This window comes from Tachypleus tridentatus, chromosome 8, assembly GCF_004210375.1.
Source record: "Tachypleus tridentatus isolate NWPU-2018 chromosome 8, ASM421037v1, whole genome shotgun sequence".
NCBI classification, from domain to species: Eukaryota; Metazoa; Arthropoda; class Merostomata; order Xiphosura; family Limulidae; genus Tachypleus; species Tachypleus tridentatus.
Genome location: NC_134832.1, coordinates 155,900,339 through 155,922,337, shown reverse-complemented (window position 1 = coordinate 155,922,337; position 21,999 = coordinate 155,900,339). Strand labels below are relative to the sequence as shown.

The 21,999-nt window shown below is 35.3% G+C and overlaps 1 protein-coding gene across 4 annotated transcripts in view; it reads left to right on the top strand.

Annotated features, from left to right (window-relative positions):
* Positions 1-21,999, top strand: part of LOC143223791 (protein Son-like) — a 96,037-nt gene that overhangs the window by 29,567 nt on the left and 44,471 nt on the right. Inside the window, exons 5-8 of one of the 4 annotated variants that reach the window (XM_076452221.1) lie at positions 7,132-7,216; positions 13,096-13,298; positions 17,520-17,686; positions 19,500-19,749. In XM_076452221.1, the coding sequence (XP_076308336.1) occupies positions 7,132-7,216; positions 13,096-13,298; positions 17,520-17,686; positions 19,500-19,598 (554 nt within the window). In that variant the 3' untranslated portion in view covers positions 19,599-19,749. Of the gene's footprint in view, positions 1-7,131; positions 7,217-13,095; positions 13,299-17,519; positions 17,687-17,738; positions 17,779-19,499; positions 19,921-21,999 lie in introns of those variants that run through there. The other 3 variants (XM_076452218.1, XM_076452219.1, XM_076452220.1) reach the window with 3 other exon arrangements.

The window sequence follows — 21,999 nt, the reverse complement described above, 5'->3', positions numbered from 1 at the left end:
AGATGGGAGGTAGATATGGATTTATGAAACTGAATGGATGTTCCCCTCATTGGGAAGTATGATAGGTTTACCTGGAAATGTGTTACAGACCACTTCCTATAACAAGAACTGGTCAATTTTTTGAGGTTATGTTATCTGTGTAGGTATTTTTTTTTTTTTGGGACACTTGTCTGAGATGGGACCTCCCTGCACCTGTTTATTTCATGTATATCATGCATTTTTCCGTTAATGACATATTGCCTTTTCCTTTTAATCCTTTAAACTTCTCACAACAATAGTGTAACTAGCTTACTACAAAAGAATTTAATCTTTTAAGCTTCTTAGAACAGTCACATAACCAGCTTCCTACAGAATAATATAATCTTTCAATCTTGTTACAACATCCGTGTAACCAGCTTTATACAGAGAATCTAATCTTTCAAGCTTCTTACAACAGTCATGTAACCAGCTTCCTACCTTGATACAATGGAACTGTCGAGGTTTACATTCTAATCTGGATGACATCAAAGCACTGATTGTTTTCTATCATCCTGTATGTGTTTTCTTACAGGAAATATTTCTGAAACCTGCTAATACAGTCATCTTTCAGCAGTTTTTTTTCTATAGAAATAACAGGCTGTGTGATGGACAAGTGCATGAAGGGGTGACACTGTTGTTTGATCAGCATGTGCCTGCCCTGTGTTTGCCTCTCAAGACACCCTTGGAGGCCTTAGCCATCCATGTTTCCTTGGGTCGTCCTATCACTATTTGTTCTCTCTACCTGTTGCCTGGAGAGACCTATGATCAATCAGACCTTAATGCTCTCATTGAACAGTTGACGTTTTCTTTTTAATCCTGGGGGACTTTAATGGGCATCCTCCCCTCTGGGGAAGTGCTGATGTTGATGGGAGGAGTTGCTCCGTAGAGTGTATGCTCTCTGATCACAACCTTTTTCTTCTCAGTAGTGGTTCTTATATTTATTTTCATGCACCTAGTCTGTCCTTTACTGCTGTTGATCTGTCAGTTGGCTCCTCTTCACTATCCTCCCTTTTCATGGAGGGATAACAATAATCCACAAGGCAGTGATCATTTTCCTATAATTTTGAGAGAGACTGGCCGTGGTCGATGCCACCCAACCCACTTGCCCTGGTGAAAGCTAGATCAAATAAACTGTCCTACTTTCACTGCTCTTGCAGAACTTGATCCTGTCATTGTGTGTGAGCCATCAGTAAAGGACTGTGTGGCAGCAGTAACTGACTTTATTATACAAGTACTTACTCAATGTATTCCTAAACCCTCTACAAGTTCTGCATGATATCCTCGTCTGTGGTGGAATTTTGCCTGCCACAGCACAGAAGGCTAGAAAATGGGCCTGGAATATTTTCATAGGTATCCCTATCCCACACTATTTCATGACATCGCTTTCCTGCAGGCATGTGCACATGCTTGATGGGTGAGACATCAAAGCCAGAAGGACTCTTGAATTTAGTTCACAACCAGCATATCTTCTACCACCAGTTCCAAAGTCATATGGGACAAGATATAAAAGGTCAATGGGCAGTATAATTCTGTTTCCCTCTTGATCTTGCTGTCTGATGGCCAGGAAGTAGCTGATACCCAGATCATTGCCGATACTCTAGGTTAAAGCTTTTGCAGGGTATCTAGCACTTCTGCTTCTTCCTCCACCTTCTTAGCCATCAAGACTAGAGCAGAGTGATCACCTCTTTCCTTTCGAGCTAATTGTCTTTTTTACTATAATTGTCCCTTTACACTGGTGGGACTGAAAATAGCCCTTCATCGGTCTGGCAGTACATCTGTTGGACCAGATGATATACACTATGACATGCTGTGCTATCTCTCTCTTGCTTCTCTTGATATTCTTCTAATTGTTTTTAACCATATTTGGCGGGAGAATGTTTTCTTAATGCCTGGCACCAGGCTATTATCTTACCTTTCTCTAAACCTGAAAGAGATCCAAAGATTCCTTCAAACTACCATCCAGTTGCTTTGATGAGCTGTCTCTATAAAACATTAGAGAAGATGGTTAATACTTGTCTTGTTTGGTTGCTTGAATCAAACAACCTCCTCTTGCCCACCCAGTGTGGGTTCTGACGACAGCGCTCCACCACATACCACTTGAAACGTCAATCAGAGAAACCTTTCTCAAGAGACAACATCTTGTGTCAATGTTCTTTGACATTGAGAAGGCTGATGATACAACATTGAGGTATGGCATTTTGCAAGACCATATATATATATATATATATATATATATGGGTTATGTAGCCATTTGCCCATTTTTATTAAATTTTTTTTTTATGAACAGGCCCTCAATCACTTACTGAAGTGAACCACAGCAAACAGCTTTAACTTCTCTCTCTTTAAAACCATTTCCATGAGATTTTGCCACCAATGGGGGTATTCACCCTGATCCTGAACTCTGTATCGGTGAAGTTGTGCTGCCTGTGGTCCCTGAGATAAAGTTCATGGGGCTTATCTTTGACCATAAGCTAACCTTTATACCACACATCAAGCAGCTATGGGTCAAATGTACAAGAGTGCTGAACATCCTCCATGTCCTCTCTTCCACCACTTGGGGAGCAGATTGATGTTTTGTGCTAAAGATATATCATGCTCTTATTTGATCAAAATTAGACTGTGGGTCACTGGTCTATGGCTCTGCCAGGGCCTCGGCCTTAAAGAAGCTGGACCCCATTTATCATCAAGGACTTCAGTTCTGCACTGAATTTCCTGCACTTCCCAAGATCAGAGCTTATACACAGAGACTCATGAACCTTCTTTGCATTTCTGCTGTTTGCAACTGTCTTTACTGTATGCTTCAAAACTTTGTTCCTTACCAAAGCATCCCACCTGAGGTTGTGTTTTCCTTTCTTGGTGGACCATACTTTTCAGAACAGATGATCTGCCATTGCTCCTTTTGGACTTCTTATCCAGGCACAGTTAGATGATTTGGGTCTGTTCTTGAATAACATTGCTGTATTCACTGGTCAGCTCATCCCACTATGGCTTCTTACAGTCCCCAAATGTGACCTATCTTTAAGTCATCTGAGAAAAGCAGACACTCCTGATTGGAAATACTGTCTGTTATTTGCTGATCATCTTTCAAAACATCCATTCCTATTTATACAGATGGTTTGAAATCAGGTGACTGTGTGGGCCCTGCCATGGTTTGTTGTGGTTCGATGGTTGTGCACAGAATCCCCTCTACAGCTTTTGTGTTCACTGCTGAACTGTATGCCATTTCTCTTGCCCTGGATCACATAGAAGCAAAGCAGTATGGTAATTGCACTATTTATACTGACTCACTTAGTTCTCTACTGGCCCTGGAATTGCTTCATGTTAGTTCACACCCTGTTCTCATCGATATTCAAAACTGAATGGCCCATTTCTCTTTAACAACTACTTCTTTCCAGTTTTTCTGGATACCTGGCCACATTGGTATTCACGGAAATGAGCTCACTGATACCATAGCTATGACTCTCAATGATGGCACCATTTTAAACATGTTGTGTCCAAGGTTTATTCGTAACATTTGTGTTATTGGTAATGGTGACCCTGTCCACCTTGGAAATCTTTTTAGTTTTTAAAGGCCATTAATCTTTTTAATGCAATTTAAGTTTTTTAATTTATATGTTAAACCTTTTTTAATGTGATTCCCTTTTAAGAATCAAAGTACATCCAGTTCGATTTGAAATTAGAAAATGCCTGTAACATCAAATAACTCAAAACTAGGACTCGAAAGGTTAACTTCAGTTGACTAAGTTGCTTTTTAAACTACCCATTTGAAATCCATTAGTCATCCTGGTGAGTTATAATGATTAAAATATTGGGACAAGTCTTTTAAAACTTTTATTACTTTACTTTCTGAAAATGGCCATAACATCAAATACTTAGAAACCAGGACTGGAAAGGACAACTTCAAGTGACTGACAGTAGTTTTTGAACTTACCTGTTAAGTCTTCCTGGAGGGTTATGATGATTACAGTTATGCTACAGACAGTCCTGTACAACTTTTATTACTGTAGTTTTTCTCTTACTGCTGTATGCTAGATATAAAAATTGTATTTAATGCTATTTATGTTTTTAATTCAAAAAGTAAACTTTGTTTTATCTTTATTTCCCTTTATGAATTTTACTGATTTCATCTTAATATTAACTTTTTACCAGATGTTTGGTGCAGATAGTGTAATTGCTTTGTGCCATAAAACACCATACCAACCAACCATCTTGCTAGAGAAGAATCTTCCAATCACCTGGATGACATCCTACTGCCTTTCTAGTCTCCAGTTTCTTGGCCTTTGTCTTTGGATAGAGCTACCTTTTTTTCATTATGGAGGGGCCTTCTATTTTATGTCTTCCCAGTTATATATATTTCTTTCATTCACACCTATCCATGTCAAGTTATCTGGGTGGTTTATTCTTGGTTCCCTTTCCAAAGACCTCTCCTTCCTGTAATGGAGTATCTGACTATGCACCATTTTCCATCTTTTGTTTTGTTACCTAATTCTTCCTAGTTGGTTCCAGATTCCCTTTTGTTTCCTATAGAGACTAATGCCACGATGGTCAGATGACTTCCTTCCATGGTTTTTGTTCTTCCTTGGAACATTTTGGTGTCTTGTGACATTTCCGCTCATCACCATTATGAGTTATGTTTATCAGCTTATTCACTTAGTTTACTCTTTTCTTTTCTCTGTTTATTTATCATGTTTCCTCTTATTTATTTTTACATGGTGGCTCTTTTTCATCATTTCACCAGCTATTCTTCTGGTTGTATTTAACCATATCTGGCTGGAGAATTCATTTCCTAATACTTCTCGCTGTGCTATTACCCTTCCTCTTTCTAAACCTGGAAAGGATTCCAAAATTCCTTCAAATTATTGTGTAGTTGGTTTGATGAGCTGTCTCTGTTAGACCTGAGAGAGGATGGTTAATGCCTATCTTGTTTGGTTCTTCAAATGAACCAACCTCCTCTTGCTCGTTAAGTGTGGGTTCCAATGACAGCACTCCACCATGGACTACCCGATTCAACTTGAATCATCAATCAGAGGAGCCTTTCTCAAGTGAAAACATCTTGTTTCTGTATTCTTTAACCTCGAGAAGGCTTATAATACTATTTGAAAGTATGGCATTTTGTGTGACCTCCACTGGTTTGGGTTGTGTAACCATTTACCCACTTTTATACATAACTTTTTAATGGACTGGCAATTCCAAATCTGTGTAAATTTGACACTTTCCTGTTTTTTCCCACAGGAACTTAAAGTCCCCCCCCCATGTTCTGTCTTGAGTGTTACACTTTTAAGTGTGCATATTAAAGTCATCACTGCACAAATTCCTACTATTGTTGAAAATGGACTTCCACATTTAATGTTAGTCATCAATATCCAAAACCAACTAGCCTATTTCTCTTTATTATCCATTTTTATCAAATTTTTCTGGATACCAGGCCATGTCAGTATTTGTGGAAACAAGCTCACAGGTGCCAGAGCTAAGTCTGTCTGCTCTGGTACTATTACTGCCATGCTTTTACTATATATGGACTATGGTCTTGTATTTGCAGCTTCGGTCTGTGCCAGTTGGCAGTCAGCTTGGAGTGAGCAACATGATTGCAAGCTTTTCCAGATCAAACTATCTATTGCTCTTTAGCCATCTTGTTTCTGTAAGGATCAGAAGAAGGAAGTTGTCATGGCTAGGCTATGAATTGATCATGGTTTTTTTTAAGTCTTCATTTTCTTTTATCTGGTACTAATGCACCAGTGTGTGGCCCTTGTGACACTAAAGCCACAACAGCTTGAGTTTCACAGTCATGCCTTCAGCACCATTTTAGACATGTTTGTACCATTGGTATACCCCTGACATTAGACAGTGTCATTGGCTATAGTGACACTGTTCACCCCATTTGTGTTTTTAAATTTTTTGGACCATTACATTTATTAAATTCTATTTATGTGTTTTGATTTGAAACTTGGCTATTGTTTTGCATTATCATGATACATTTTTACATTTTAATTATTTTACTTTTTTTTGTTTTCAAACTTGTAGGACACAGATAGTTTAGTTGGTTTGCACCAATATATGCCAAACATTGAACCAGTTAACTTCACCTCTGTGTCAGTTAACAATATTGTTATATAAATATTTTCCTTTTAAAAAGGTTATTGTTGAATGATCAATAACTCACCACCTATATATATATATATATATATATTTCATGTGGGACCATCCTCAGCAGCATTGTATTGTACATTACATCCATATAAAGGGTAATTATTCATTTGGTTTCAGGGCAGATTAAAAACAGTTCAGGAAAATTATTTAATATCAGCCCTCCAGTGAACTTGAGGAAGATAATTAACATTTAACAACCATCATGTATTTTATGAGCTAACAGAAAAAATAATTTAAGAGTAATGTACATACTTGTTCATCAGTTGTAAATGGAAGATACTGGATTAGATTAAGTCAGATGTAACTAATGTTTTAAAGAATATTCATACTTTTCTTTGTTAGACCACCTTAAAGTTTACTATTATCCTGCCAGACCAAGTTGCTCCCTTTTGTACCTGTAAGGATTGTGCATCATTCACTAATTTTGTTAAAATCAATATCACATTAAAGGGTACATATAATCAAGAAATAAATTACTTAGTTGTAAACAATGAATACACTGTATGTGTAAATCAAATTTTCAGAACCAAAAATTTACAATATACAACAAAATGTATTTAGGGATTTGGAAAATATGTTAAGGTTTACTGTGAAATTAACCTTTTGAGATAATATTTTCCTCAGAATACTTGTAGACATGCAAAATGCAACAGTTTTATTATTATAACTTTGTCCATAGAGAGTGATATTATGAATTAATTTTTCCTCAATATTTTATTTTAACCTTTAAATATCTTAACACCAATATTATCTTACTTATGATAAACAAGATAGAACAGACATTGAAATCAGTACGACAGTAAAACATCAATAATTCTGACACTTGAGTGATAAGAACAGGATCAAAGTTATGGTTGTTTGAGATGTAAACATGTGTAGTCTACTTTTGTTAGTCTCTGTTTTTTTATTAAAAACATTAAATAGTAATCTCTCCATGCAACACTGTATTTCAAATCAACTTTTTAGAAAATCTAGATCCCCTTCACCGCCATCCTATAGCCCGAAGCGGTTCACGTTTTTCCACAGAAGAGAATCGAAAGTTTGATTCAAGGTGGGAACTTTCAAAATAATTTTTGTTTAGTAATGTTCTTTCTGTACCATATGCCTGAACTTAAAGAGACTAGATTTTTGGAATATAAAGCTGTGTGTATAGGATGAGTAACATGCCTTTTGAATGAATTGTATAAAGTGTTTTTAGTGCTGAATTTAGTTTTGAATGTATTATGTTACTTTTCACTTAATGTGCTACAACATGTTCCTTTGCTTTCAACTTGAGTATCTCTTACAGTGTTAATAGATGTGATCACTAAGGTACCTTAGACATCTATACTTTTGTAGTGGAACTTTCTTTAGGAAGAAACCTGTGATTAATGCAATCATACTGTTGTAAAGTTTAATCATAAGGAGAATTAGATATATTTAGTTTCAGTGTTTTCTCCTAGAATTCAAATTGTAAATAACCTGGGTGTTTCCCCTCATATTACAACATGAAATTTCAAAATTAAAATTTTGTTTTCATTAATTTCTCCTGCAATATTAAGTAACCTTTCAGCTTAAGGCTGTAAGAACTATAAATCATTGGTAGCTGCCCTGCCAACAGGTTTGAAGTATTTAACACACGAGAAGGAGATATTCAGAGCATAGTTCTAGAAGAAGGTACAGAAGAAAGAAGAGACATTAACAATACTTGAGGAAGACTATCTTATCCAGATAGTCATTTTGAAATGAAAAGCTATTTGACATGTAATTGGTATATAACTGTTATAAAAGTCAAGGGTATGGGAATTATGTTCAACTACAGGGATAAATAATTGTGTTCTACAGCTACAATAACTCCCTCTACAACAGGACATTCAGGGACATCAACCCACTGTGTACACCATAGGCCTTAGAAGAAGGAACATACCAAGAACAATTGTTGAAAGTAGAGTTTAGTTTTTATTTTAAAATTAGGATACTTAAAGGGAATTTACAATCCAGGAAAGGAGTAGTGTTGTAGGCTGTTTATTTATTATTGTAACTTGCATGTTAATTAGAGGATGCATATGTCAAGATATGTTAAGTTGATATCAAGTATTTCTTTCACATTCAAAACAACATTCTAAATAGAGAAGATTGTAGGGAGATTTTGAAGAAAGTAGTGGAGTGAGTCATGTTTCAGCTATCACATTTACTCACTCAAATTATGTTGATTGTATGTTAATCATAGTATTGAGACAGAGGTTGGAAGAAGATTAAGTACAACAATGTACATGTATTCATTGTTTTAAAAATGTTAAATCAGGATTGTCAGTTGTAGTGGTGACACTTCCCTGATTTCCTTCTTCCATTATGCCTCAGTTAACTTGGTTTCCTTGTTTCTGAGAAGTCATTTGTCAGGATGCCTTAATTTCTGACATTTACACCCTTCAATCTTTTCTTCCTGAGTAGGTGTTTTGGGAATGTTTTGAACTAATGCAGCTCATCAGCAGTCATCTTGCTCAGTATAGTTTCATGTTTCTTGGACCAGTGAGCCCCACCCACTGCACAATCTATCAGTGTAGGACTTAGGTAGATGACAGAAGTTTCCTGTTTGGTTCATGTATCTGGTGTTCTTCATCCCTTTTATTATTCTTGTGAAGTAAAAAGAGAATTATTATTACTCCAGATGGGAGGTTGATACAGAGTTATGAAACTGAATGGATGTACCCCTTATTGGGAAGTATGGTAGGTTTACTTGAAAGTGTATTATAAACCACTTCCTGTAACAAGAACTGGACAATATTTTGAGGTTATGTTATCTGTGTAGGTCTTATTATCCGTGGGACACGTGTCTGAGATGGTTCCTCCCTGCACATGTTTATTCTGGGTATCTCATGCATTTTTCCATTAATGACATATTGCCCTACCCTGTTAATCTTTCAAACTTCTTGCAAGTAATAGCTACATAACCAGCTTACTACAAAAGAATCTGATCTTTTAAGCTCCTTACAACAGTTGCATAACCAGCTTCCTACAGAAGAATCTAATCTTTCAAGCTTCTTAGAACAGTAGCATCACAAGCTTCCTGCAGAAGAATTTTCCAATCATTTGGATGTCATCCTGCTGTCTTTCTGGTCTTCAGTTCCTTAGCATTTGTCTTTGGATTGGGCTACCTTTTTTTCATTATGGAGGGGCCTTCAATTTTATATCTTCCCACTTATATATACTTTTTTCATTCATATCTGTCCATGTCAAGTTATCTGGATGGCTTATCTTTGGTTCCCTTTCCAGGGACTTCCCCTTGCTAGTATGGGAGTTGCTGACTATGCACAATCTTCCATTGTTTCCTTTTTTTACCTAATTTCTCCCAGTTGGTTCCAGATTCCTTTTTGTTTCCTTTAGAGGCTCTCTTATGCCACAATAGTCAAATGACTTCCTTCCATGGTTTTTGTTCCAGTGTTCTTCTTTGGAACATTTTGTTGTCTTGTGATTTTTCCCCTCATCACCATTATAAGTTGTGTTTATCAGCTTATTCAGTTGGTTGTCTAGGCTGGAGTGTGGATTACTACTTATACTCTTGGCTTTCATTACTTGCTTTATCTTTGTCTGGTGTATATCATTTCCCTTCAGTTGTAGTTTTTGTCCACCATAAGTACAGCAGTAAGTCTATGGATTTACAACGCTAAAATCAGGGGTTTGATTCCCCTGGATAGGCTCAGCAAATGGCCCGATGTGGCTTTGCTACAAGAAAAAAATGCTGTTTTGACTCTTTTTGATAGGTGTTATTTTTCTGTTATTTTTTTCATTTTACACGGGTCTCACCTTCTGTATTTGTTACACATTTAAATCACTTTCTGTGACAAGTATTGCCTGATCAGGTATTCTTTAACCAGCACCTACTCCATTTTAGAGCTGTAACACACACTGTTGGGATGGAGTGTTATGCAAAACCTGTACTAGCTTATATATTGGTATTTATCTGTATAACTATATTTAATTCTATTCTGTACTTAGGGAACTGTTACTCGTCAACTATCACAAGTAAAGGATCAGGAATTTTCGCCCATCTCTGAAGCTTTCTTTGATTGAGTGAACTGTAAATGGTTTTCTTTCAAAATAGTTTTTTTGTAATTACTCATTGAACTTATTACAGTTTGTCATTTGACTCATCATTGCCTTTTACCCTTCCTTTCTTGAGTGGAGTTTGGGAATCTGTACCACATTCCAGTTGCTAGCCATTGGAGTGGTAGACCATGGAGCTCTCCTCAGGAGAGAAGTATATGTATAGCACAGTTATCCCTTGCCATTCGTTACAGATAGGTTCTAGAAATTTCCATGAATGTTAAAACCAGAAATACCATTAGAGGTAGCAGCAGAAGTGGACAGAAGACTCTGAGAGGTTACATGGGAGGAGCTGCACAGAAACTTTATAGTTTAGTGAAGATTGAGATCATATGGGTGGTGTGTAGTACAATAGAGTTGGTTGCACATTAAAGAACAGTTCAAGCCTCACACTGGATTTTAGGTGGATTGAAGCTGTACCACAAGTGATAAAACTGTGAAAAAGAAGGAATAACTGACACAATTTTTTTTAAGAATAATGCAAATGTGGAAACCCTGTTTTCTTTCTTTCTCCTATGTTATTGTTCCAGGAGGTTTATCCTCAGAGGGAACTGGACCAGCTACTGCTAGATTCTCCTTGTAATACTAAGTTAAGACAGGTAAATACCCAATCTCAGTAATTCTGTTTGCAGGAGGAATTTTCCCTGTCTCTACAGATTATTTTAAGACATCTTGCCCATCTCATAATGCTAGTTGCAGGACATATGATACCCTGTTCCTACAATTGATATTGAGAGAATTTTGTCCACCTTATAATGCTGGTTGCAGGACATATGATATCCTGTTCCTACAATTGATATTGAGAGAATTTTGTCCACCTTATAATGTTGGTTGCAGGACATATGATACCCTGTTCCTACAATTGATATTGAGAGAATTTTGTCCACCTTATAATGCTGGTTGCAGGACATATGATACCCTGTTCCTACAATTGATATTGAGAGAATTTTGTTCACCTCATAATGCTGGTTGCTGTATGTATGACAGCCTGTTCCTACAGTTGATCTTGAGAAATTTTGCCCATGTCGTAATGCTTGTTGTGGGACATATGATACCCTGTTTCTACTATATATCTAGAGAGATTTTGCCCATCTCATGCAGGTTGCAAGACTACTGTTCCTACTGTTAAGCAGATGTTTCACATCATTCTTGTGGATCCTACTGCACATGGTTTTATCACCTGCTCTTACAGTTGAATGTATCTTGTTCTTTCCCTGCTTATAATACCAATTACAGGAGGGATCCATGTTAGTACAGTTAAATTTAGATTCACACACTGTCACATTCTAGATTTTGTTTGGTGTACCTGTTGCCTCCTGTGGTTGATAAGGAAGTTTGTCTGGTGATTGTCTTTTAGGTACTTTCTTATTTGTAATTCTGGTTGCTTTTAGTCTTGCATTCTGTTTATTTGTAATGTTTTTACCTTCTTAAATCAAAAATTGTTATCCTACACTGTATTTATTAGAGATACTTCTCCTCACATCCTTCCTCCTTACTTCTAATGTTTTTCTATTTTCTGGTATGCCTAATCTCTAAAGTGAGGTACATCAAACATAATACAGTGTGAGATAGTTGCTCAAGGAGTGTCTGTTATTGGTGGGTGGTTGTTGCACGTGCCATATATGCAGAAGGAGCAGCTTGAAGTGAGGAGATATATATATATATATATATGTTAATGTTGTAGAGGACACATTAATATCAGGGAAAAGCTCTTGTGTGAGAGGAGATAAGTGTTTATTGTAAATCTATTTTTATTTTTTGTAAATGATAATTTTATGAATCATTTCACAAATCGATTAAGCTGAACAACTTTGATTTGATGAAAAGTGAGAAACCATAATGGTGGTATATATCAATTACTTGATGCTTGGAATCATTGAAAACTATTTTGATTATTTTTGTTGTATTGATTAATTTAGTCATATCTTTGGTCAGTATTTTTGCATGATACTATTTGATGAAATCTATGCTCATAAGTAATTAATGAATACAATTGAACTAATCATTCAGTCCTGTTGAGTGATAAAAGCCATAAATAGTTGCATGAAACACTGGAAGCTGCCAGAGATAATGTTTACCATTGTAAGGATTATCAGTTATTTGAACAAATACTGTGGGTCTACTCACATCAAAACACAGAATTATTTTGATTCCAGTATCTAACATCATTCTACAGACTGTAGATATTTAGCATAAAAGACAGTGGAAAACAAAAGAATACAGCAGATGATGGAGCTCTGAACTTATCACAAGTGTTTTAGGAATTGCTGCAGTAATTAATACCAACTGAGGTTTCCCAACCCACCTACATTGCCCTGGTGTTGTATTTGTTGTATAGGTCCAAGAACATGGGGGTAGGGAAAGTACAAGTAACACATTTGTTGGAACTCAAACAACACAATAAACACAGAGGTACTAATACTAGTTTGTGTATTTTAAGGTTTTAGGTTACACTTGACTGAAAATGGATTGTAAACTTAAAGTACTGGATTTTTGAAGTGTGACACTTGTGTGTATAGGTTAGTTTTATGTTTATATTTTTATTAAAAAAATCAGTTTAAAGTTATTTTATTAGCTTAATACTTTTATAAGTGTTAGTGCAACAAATGATATGGATTTTTTAATGGTATTACCATAGTTTCATTTACAACTATTGCAGTGAGAACACATTTCTTCATACTTTACTTACTTGGACTTTACTGTCTCATTAAACCTAAAAATATGTTTTATATGGTACATGTAAAGTTCCCAAATAGTATTTTGTGAAAAAGGACAACTAGATATTCTATAATCAAGTTATTGTTGCTCTACAAATGTTTTTTTTAATGCAAATGAATTTCTTTTCAGAAATATGTCTCCACCAAGAAAGGAAAAGGTTTTTGATCTAAGAGAAAAAATTGATAAAGCTCGACTACTGGAGGTGGCCCGTCAAAATGTGCTTAAAATGATAGAAACAGGAACTTTGCCCAAGTACATCCCAGTTGAAAGGTTAAAACATGAACAGCTTGTAGCCATTAAAGCAGGAGGCAAGTCTGTAGCAGAGTTAACAGGTATTATAAAAATAGCTGGTTTCATTGATGAGTCAACATTATCCAAGGCTACTTAATAAAAAAAATCTAAAACATAATGCAGTAAGTCAAGTTAAGAAACTTTCATGTAGTTTAAGAATTTGTAATGATCAAACATTAACATAAAGTTTCATCAGTATTCATCATTCAGTTTCTACAGAATTATTTGCATTACCACTACTTACACTTTATAATGCATGATGCTGTTGATTAGTTTTTAGGCACTTGTTTCATTTTTAAATTATTTGTCTGGTTTTGTAGCTTCTGTTTACCACTGTGGTAGATCAAGATTCTATTTCAGTTACTATTACTCTTGTGGTACTGAGGTATCTTTTTATAACATAATATGGTACTGAGATATGTTTTCCAATATAATGTGGTATTGAGGTATCTTTTATGACATAATGTGGTACAGAGGTTCTTTGATAATATAATGTGGTATTCAGATATAATTTCTAACACAATATGGAATTCAGGTATTTTTTTTATAATATAGTATTCAGGTATCATTTCTAACATAATGTAGTATTCAGTTATCTTTTATAACATAATGTGGTATTCAGTTACCTTTTATACCATAATCTGACATTCAAGTATTATTTCTAACATAATATGGTATTCATATATTCTAATAGTCAACATAAAAGTTTCAACATTTTCTCAAATGATTTACAGAGAATTGTTTTGAACTTGTACTTCAAAGGAAATAGATTGATTGATTGATTTAGTGTTTTATGGCACAAACCAGCGAGGCTATCTGCGCCAGACATTCGGTAAAAATGTAAAATAAAAAATAAAAATTAATAAATAAATGTAGTAATAGACATAAATGGAAATGAAGGTAAAACAAAAAAGTATGAAACCAATTTTGACACCTAGTCTACAATGTTAAGATAGAAGGCAGAGTATAAGAAGTTGTAAGGTATTTACTCTAGCAAAAAGGTAATGATCATAACCATGGGAAGATTAACAGGTAAGTTCAAGAACCACCGTCAATCACCTGAAGTTGGCCTTTCCAGTCCTGGTTCGGGTTATGTGTCATAGCAGCTATTATCAAAATGTAAAAGAATAAAAGTTTTAAAAGACACTCCGAAAAATCGTAATAATGAGTAGTCAAATGTCCAGTAAAAAGATAAAGTCAAGTAAATGGAGTAAAATTTGTAAAAGTAAATGAAGGTAAAAACAAAACAGCAATTAAAACAGAAAATGGTGTAAAACCCAATGGTGACATCCAGTCTTCAAAGTTGTAAAATATTTACTCTAGCAAAATGTTAATGATCATAACCCGCCAGGAAGACTAACAGGTAAGTTCAAGAACCACCGTCAATCACCTGAAGTTGGCCTTTCCAGTCCTGGTTCCGGGTTATGTGTCATTGCAGCTATTATCAAAATGTAAAAGAATAAAAGTTTTAAAAGACACTCCGCAAAATCGTAATAATGAGTAGCCAAATGTCCAGTAAAAGGAAATAGAAATAAGACAAAATCTCTTCTTCATAAAATGAATTAATATAGCCAGTTTCCACTGAATGTAATCAAAGAATATAGCCAGCTTTCACCTCATACAATAGATGAATATAGTCAACTTTTACCTCAAACAGTAAATGATTATACTGAACTTCCACTTCATGCAACATATTTATATATCCAGCTTCTACCTCACAGTGAATTCTATTTATCTGCTTAGAAAGAAAACGGTAAAAACAAGAACAATTCCACACTTGATGAAACAAGATAACAATGATGGAGGTGCCATATGTTATGTGATACTTAGGACATAATAGTGTTCAGTAGATTATTGATCATTCTATTACATAATTATTGACCTAAACCTTATGGAATAAATCATGTAATCTTTCCCTGCCATCTTTATACATAATAATTCATACAAATTTATAACATTCTTAAAGTAGGCTTATAATGGTATGATAACTGCATGCATAACACTTACATGAACATTTTAAAGTCAAATACATGCGTGCCATTTTTCCACTGAAATGCGGATTTCCGCAGTTTTCAAAGGGCCAACGATCACCCACAAGATTCGTGTAAATTCGAGGAGAAAATATGAGCGATTTGGGTGCCGGGTAGGTGGTTTTTGAGGAGAAATCATATTTTTTCAATGTTTATTGCAAAAAAAAAAAAAATCTGACCACCATCTTGGAGGCAGTCTTGTTTCGTCTCGTTGCAGGTCTCGTGGTCTGGTATCGTGTGCATACCAGACGATAAAATATTCTCTACGCTCCAAAGAAACAACAGCGATTGAATTGTTTAAAAGGAAAGATGTTCATTTTGATCCTGTAGACAAGAGAATGTGTAAGGACATTAGATCAACAGCTTCAAAGTATACCTCAAAGCTGAGGGAGAATCAGAAGAAAAGGGCAGAAAGGCTTGAGGCCTATGGTTCTGTGAAATCTGGCCCTGCCACCTTGGCTAAAGAAAAAGTCCAGAAAGCTGCAGAGGCACAGAGAGCTGCCCATTCAGAGAAGGAGAGAAAAAAAGCTCGGAAGAGAGCACTGGAAATCCTTGTCTCGAAAAAGAGGAAAGTAGCCAAGATTGATTAAAGGAAATTAAGTGATTTGAAATTTGACTGTAATTTATGCAGCAGAGCAGAAGTTGATATCAGTGACTGAAAAACATTTTATTATTATCTGCAGCATACAGTGCCAGTGGTTTATTTTAAAGCATATCATTAATTTTATTTTGAAGCAATGTCAAAGCTTTCCTTGATTTGCTGTTTCAGTTTGTATTGTGAAAGAATGAAAAATATACTGATATTGAGGTACCAGTAATTTACTTACAAGATTGTATAGATGAACAAGTTTTACTGTAGGTAGTCATGTAGAGTAATTTTAAGTAATTTGAAATTTTAATGGAATACATGCAGCAGAGCAGTAGTTGTTGATGTCAGTGACTGTACAAAATTTAATTTCTGAGGCATATCACTGATATCAGTAGTTTAATATTGAACCATATCAGTAGTTGAATTTTTAAGCAATGTCATAGCTTTCCTTCATATGCTGTTTTAGTTTGTATTGTCAATTTGTGAAAGAATGGAAAATTCACTGACATTAAGGTACCAGTAGTATAATGACAAGATTGCATAGATGAACAATTTGAACTGTAGGTAGTCATGATTAGTCAAAAGAGTAATTTTATGTGATTTGAAAATTGTATGGAATATATGCAGCAGAGAAGTAGTTATTGGCAGTGACTGTAAAGCATTTAATTGGCAGCATACCAGTAGTTGATGATGATATTGATGACAAAAAGGATAATAATGAAATGATTTGTATTTGAAATATTTACTGAGTTATTTTGGCTTTATTAACTCATATTACTAATATATTTTGATTTAGAAAACATTAAACTGAATAGCAAATAAACAATCTTAAATTTCATTTATTTACTTTTTATTTTCTTTGTTAATTTTAGATATTCTGATATATCTTCTAAAAAATGAATGCAAATTAAAAGAATAAATCAATCTGCTAAAAACTGTAAATGAAAGTTAGTTTTTATTAGTTTGATTTAGTCTTTTAATTTCCTTTTGTTATTTTATATGATATATATTGTGTACTTTTCCAACATTGCAATGTCAAAAAACATAAAGAAATTATGTTTCAGATTGCACCAAATCACACCAAATAGTATCCATTTTTTTTTTTAATTTCCCGGGGAGCATGCCCCTGGACCCCCTAGTCAGGTGCGGCTGCGCCGCACTGTGGCACCTCTGGCGCCAGGCTTTATACCTTTTCCTCTTCTTTTCATATATGTCATTGGCATGCCTGCAAATAAATGTACCTCAATAAAGATATTGATTATGAAATAGTAAATTGTGATAGTCTTTATAATCCTTACAGATGTAATATATACCATCTGCTTGTTTGTAACTAGAGCTTTAATTAAAGTATGCAATCAACTAAGTGTAGATTCAGTTCTCTTATAAAAAAAAACTTTTTTTTTGTAATGTTAGTTTCAGCAGGTATTTCCATGATGTATTTTTATGATGTTTACATATGTTGTGCTGATTGATGTGATAATGCTGCACCTTTTGAATCGGCAAGATGTTTTATCTCATGATATATACTCTGCATGTAGCCTTAAATTGTGGATGTGGTACAGCTCAATATACAATGTCACTGTCTATCTATGTAAACTTATTCAATGTTTGAAGTAACCAAAATTGATATAATTTTCTTCTAGAATTCTGCAAGAACTTGGCACATAATGAAAATGCAGAAATTAGCAGCAGTGAAGAAGAAAAAAGATGCCAAATATTAGATAGTGTAGAAGAAGACAGAGACACACCTTTCATCAGACATCCTTTTAAATTGAAGGATACAATACCTTCTATCAAACTTAATATCAGAGTAAGTATTGAAGAATACAGTATATTTTATTAGACTTAATATCAGAATGAGTATTGAAGGATACAATACCTTCTATCAAACTTAATATCAGAGTAAGTATTGAAGAATACAGTATATTTTATTAGACTTAATATCAGAATGAGTATTGAAGGATACAATACCTTCAATCAAACGTAATATCACAGTGAGTATTGAAGGATACAGTACCCTTTATAAAACTTATTATCAGAGTGAGTATTGAAAGATACAGTACCTTCTATCAAGCTTAATATCAGAGAATATCAGAGTGAGTTTTGAAGGATACAATACCCTCTATCAAACATAATATCAGAGTGAGTATTGATAGGATACAATGCCCTGTATCAAACTTAATATCAGAGCGAATATTGAAAGATACAGTACTTTATATCAAGCTTAATATCAGAGTGAGTATTGAAGGATACAGTACCCTTTATCAAACTGAATATGAGTGAGTTTTGAAGGATACAGTACCCTTTATCAAACTTAATATCACTGTGAGTATTGAAGGAACGGTATCCTTTATCAAACTTATTATCAGAGTGAGTATTGAAAGATAAAGTGTCTTTTATCAGACTTAATATTAGAGTGAGTATTGAAGGACACAGTACCTTTTATTAAACTTAATATTAGAGTGAATATTGAATAATACAGTACCTTCTATTAAACTAAATCATTTTAATGCTTTTTTGTCTGCCCAGGTGGTATTTACCCCGATCCTGAACTCCATGTTGGTGAAGTCCATGATCCCTTATACCACACTTCAAGCAGCTATGACTCCAGTATATGAGAGCACTGAACATCCTACATCCTCTCTTCCACCTCTTGGGAGCGGATCGATGTTCTTTGCTAAAGATATATTGTGCTCTCATTCAATCGAACGTGGATTATGGATCTCGCTCGTAATCAGGTGCTTTGGAAGTACCATCTTTTTATTTGCTGAACAGCTTTTGAACCATCCTTCCATTCCTATTTGTATGGATGGTTCGAAAACAGGTGACTCTGTGGGCTCTGCCATGGTTCATTGTGGTTTGGTGGTTGTGCACAGAATTCCTTGTACAGTTTCTGTGTTCACTGCCAAACTGTATGTCATTTCCCTTGCCCTGAATCACACAGAAGCTAAGCAGTACTTGAATTGTACAATTTATGCCAACATACTTAGCTCTTACTGGCTCTGGAGTCACTTCATGTTAGTTCTTTCCCTATTCTCACTGATATTCAAAACCGACTGGTCCATTTTGCTTTACTATCTACTTCTATCCAGTTCTTCTGGATACCACGCTACCTTGGTATTTGCAGGAACAAGCTTGTTGACACTGCAGCTAAGTCTGACTGCTCTGGCTCTATCACTGCTGTGCCTGTTCCATACAAGGACTATGGCCCTATATTCAAGGTTCAATTCTGCATTAGTCGACAGTCAACTTAGAGTGAGCAATGTGAAAACAAGCTTTTCCAGATAAAACCCTCTGTTGGACTTTGGGTGTCTTGTTTCCGTAAGGATCGGAAATAAGTTGTCCTAACTAGACTATGCATTGGTCACAGCTTTTTTAACTCATAATTTTCTTTTATCTGGAGCTGATGCACCAATGTGTTGCCTTCGTGAAGTTTCTTTTGTTGAATATTATTTTAGTGATTTACATCTTTCAGAAGTTTGTTTTTTTTAAGTGGGTATTTATATTTTAGTATTGTTTCATATGATATCTTTAAGTGTAGTCAAGTTTTGATATGCTAACTTTTTGCCAGAGGTGGTTTTGACAACCAAATGCATTTATTCAGTTTACAATATTATCTGTAGAATGCAGTACAAGTCCCTGTGAAAACCCCTGCTGAAAGAGTGGAAGAGAGTGCTCGACTACGGCAGCAGTTTCCAGTGTCCAGCGGGGAACGTTCATAGAATGAAAGAATTAGAATGGGTTCCAGTGGATAAAGATGATAAGTTTAAAGGTCAGCTGGCTAAGGTTCCAAGTAAACCATCCACCACCACCACTGCTGTTGCTACTTCTGCCACAGCTCCAGAAGTAACACCTGAACTTCCAACTGCTGACCCTCAAAGTAGTGTGTCCATGTTGCAAGTTGTTAATAATTCTTGCCACGTTTCCACTGTCAGCACATCAGTACAAGATGTCCTTGTGGATAATTTCAGTTATAGCTTGCTACAGCCTCTGCAAACAAATGTGTCCTCAGGAGAAAAAACTGTTTTCCCACAAAGCAATCAGGTAGTACTTTTAAACTTTCTTTATACATCATAGTAGACTTGGTGTTGCATCTTTTTTTTTCTTATATTTTACATTAAACATTTGTGTAGTTTGGAACTGATGAACAAGCTAAAATTAAGAACACTTTATAATGCTTCCATGACTTTGAATTGCAGTGATAGCAGATACATCTAGAGGTGAAGTTAGTACTGACCATTTGTTAGTTTAGTAATTGGTTATTAATTCTGTAAGATTTTGAGCAAGAAGTAATCTATTAGTATTACAGATATTACATTAAAAAGTAACTTAATTCTTACCATCAACATTATCTTTACCATAAATATACCTTTAAGGTTTACTTAATCAGTTTCTTGAGGCTTCTGTTAACTCTCTTAGGTTTCCTTTTAATTTGTTTTAACTGTATCACCACTAAATAACTTTACAACAATTTTAATCTCAGTAATTTCTGTAATGATCATACTCTGTCTGTGGCCACTGGAGGCTCTTTTAGAGTGAAAAGTTTCCACCACAATGTCATGAGTTCTTTCATCCCTACTGGCCTGTTGAAGATGATGCATCTTTGTATCTATTTGTGGCACTGATTACTTGAGTTTCTTCTTTATTATTCTTTCTCCTGTATAGTTTATTTCTTCCTGTTCCTTCCTACATGTCTGTTAACTTGTTTGTCTACCACCTCCATACATATAAGTTAATACTTGCATGAATTGATTTCATTCCTTATCTTAAATGTCTTTTCCTACTCCTACCATAAGTTCTTTGCCATAGTTTCTGGCTGTTCCATTTTTCACTTCTTGGATTCCCAATCTTTAAAGTCCTTTCTAGTACTTGGGGGACTGATCACTGCCTCCAGTAACACACTCTAATACAAAATCTCCCTATTTCTTTTTATCTATGTCCTTGTTTACTAATAGTTTCACCTTCTCCTAATTCAAGCCATATACCATGTTCCTGATACTTTTTCTGACCAGGATTTCATCTTTTGTCTTGGCCCTGCTTATTTAATTTCTTTGTTGTCCAGATTTTCTTCTCCCTACCATATGCCATCTCTCTTCCTATTTCTCTGATCTACATCTGGCTCCCCCTTGAGATGGATTCCTATACATGGTGAGGGGACCTCCCAGAAAAGGTTCTGTACTTTCAGGTTACCTCCTCTGGGATCTAAACATCTACCCATGTGTTTGTCATTTATGGCAACCTATCGAAGTAGAAGAGAGGATCCAGATAGTTGAGGGATCCAACTTCAGCACACCACTTTGATCTTGAATTCCTGTAGATGGACAGCCATAGAGTAACCCCCTCCAAGTCAGTTGGTCAACTTGGGCAATGGTCAACCAAGTACCAGTGGCATAAGTGGACACTGAAATGTAGCATCTCTATTATCGATATCCTATTTATGAAAAAAATAAATAAAAATTATCAGAAAACCCCTGCACATGGCCAACTCTGCTGTACAGTAGACATCACAGTCAGATTCTGTACCTCAGTTTCTAATTATCCATCAGTGTGTGTGACTAACTACTGTGTACAGAAAGGTAACACTGTCATTTCAGAAGTCAATGGTTTCTTTGTGTAAATGTATTTATGATTGGCCACCTTTCATCACAACGTCCTATCCTTCCTTCCCACTTCAGATGCACATTATTCTCTCCTTATTTAAGAATGGAGCTGATTGTGACTAAAAGTGCTTATTGGAATGTACTGTGCATGTTAGATGTGTTGTCTCTTCTGTACAGAACTGCAGTATTATGATTACATCATGCACAAACACAGTTCATGTTATAATGTGTTTTAAGTGCAAGATAGGACAATACCAGTGGGTTATGCAAAATCTAAAAGGACATATATACATAAGGAATAGCTACTTAAAACGTTACTGTAGGAAATGTTGTTGACCTGCCAGATAAATGTATTTCAAACTGAATAATAGGAAACTTACAATAATGAGTTGTTGTGTTCTTTTGGTCTTTGAAGTATGAAAAAAAAAAAATCTTGTGACAGCTGTTACAGGTGTTAGCACATTTACCAAAATAAAACAGAACGTCATTTCAACCTTCTCAGGTCATCTTCAAATTATCATGA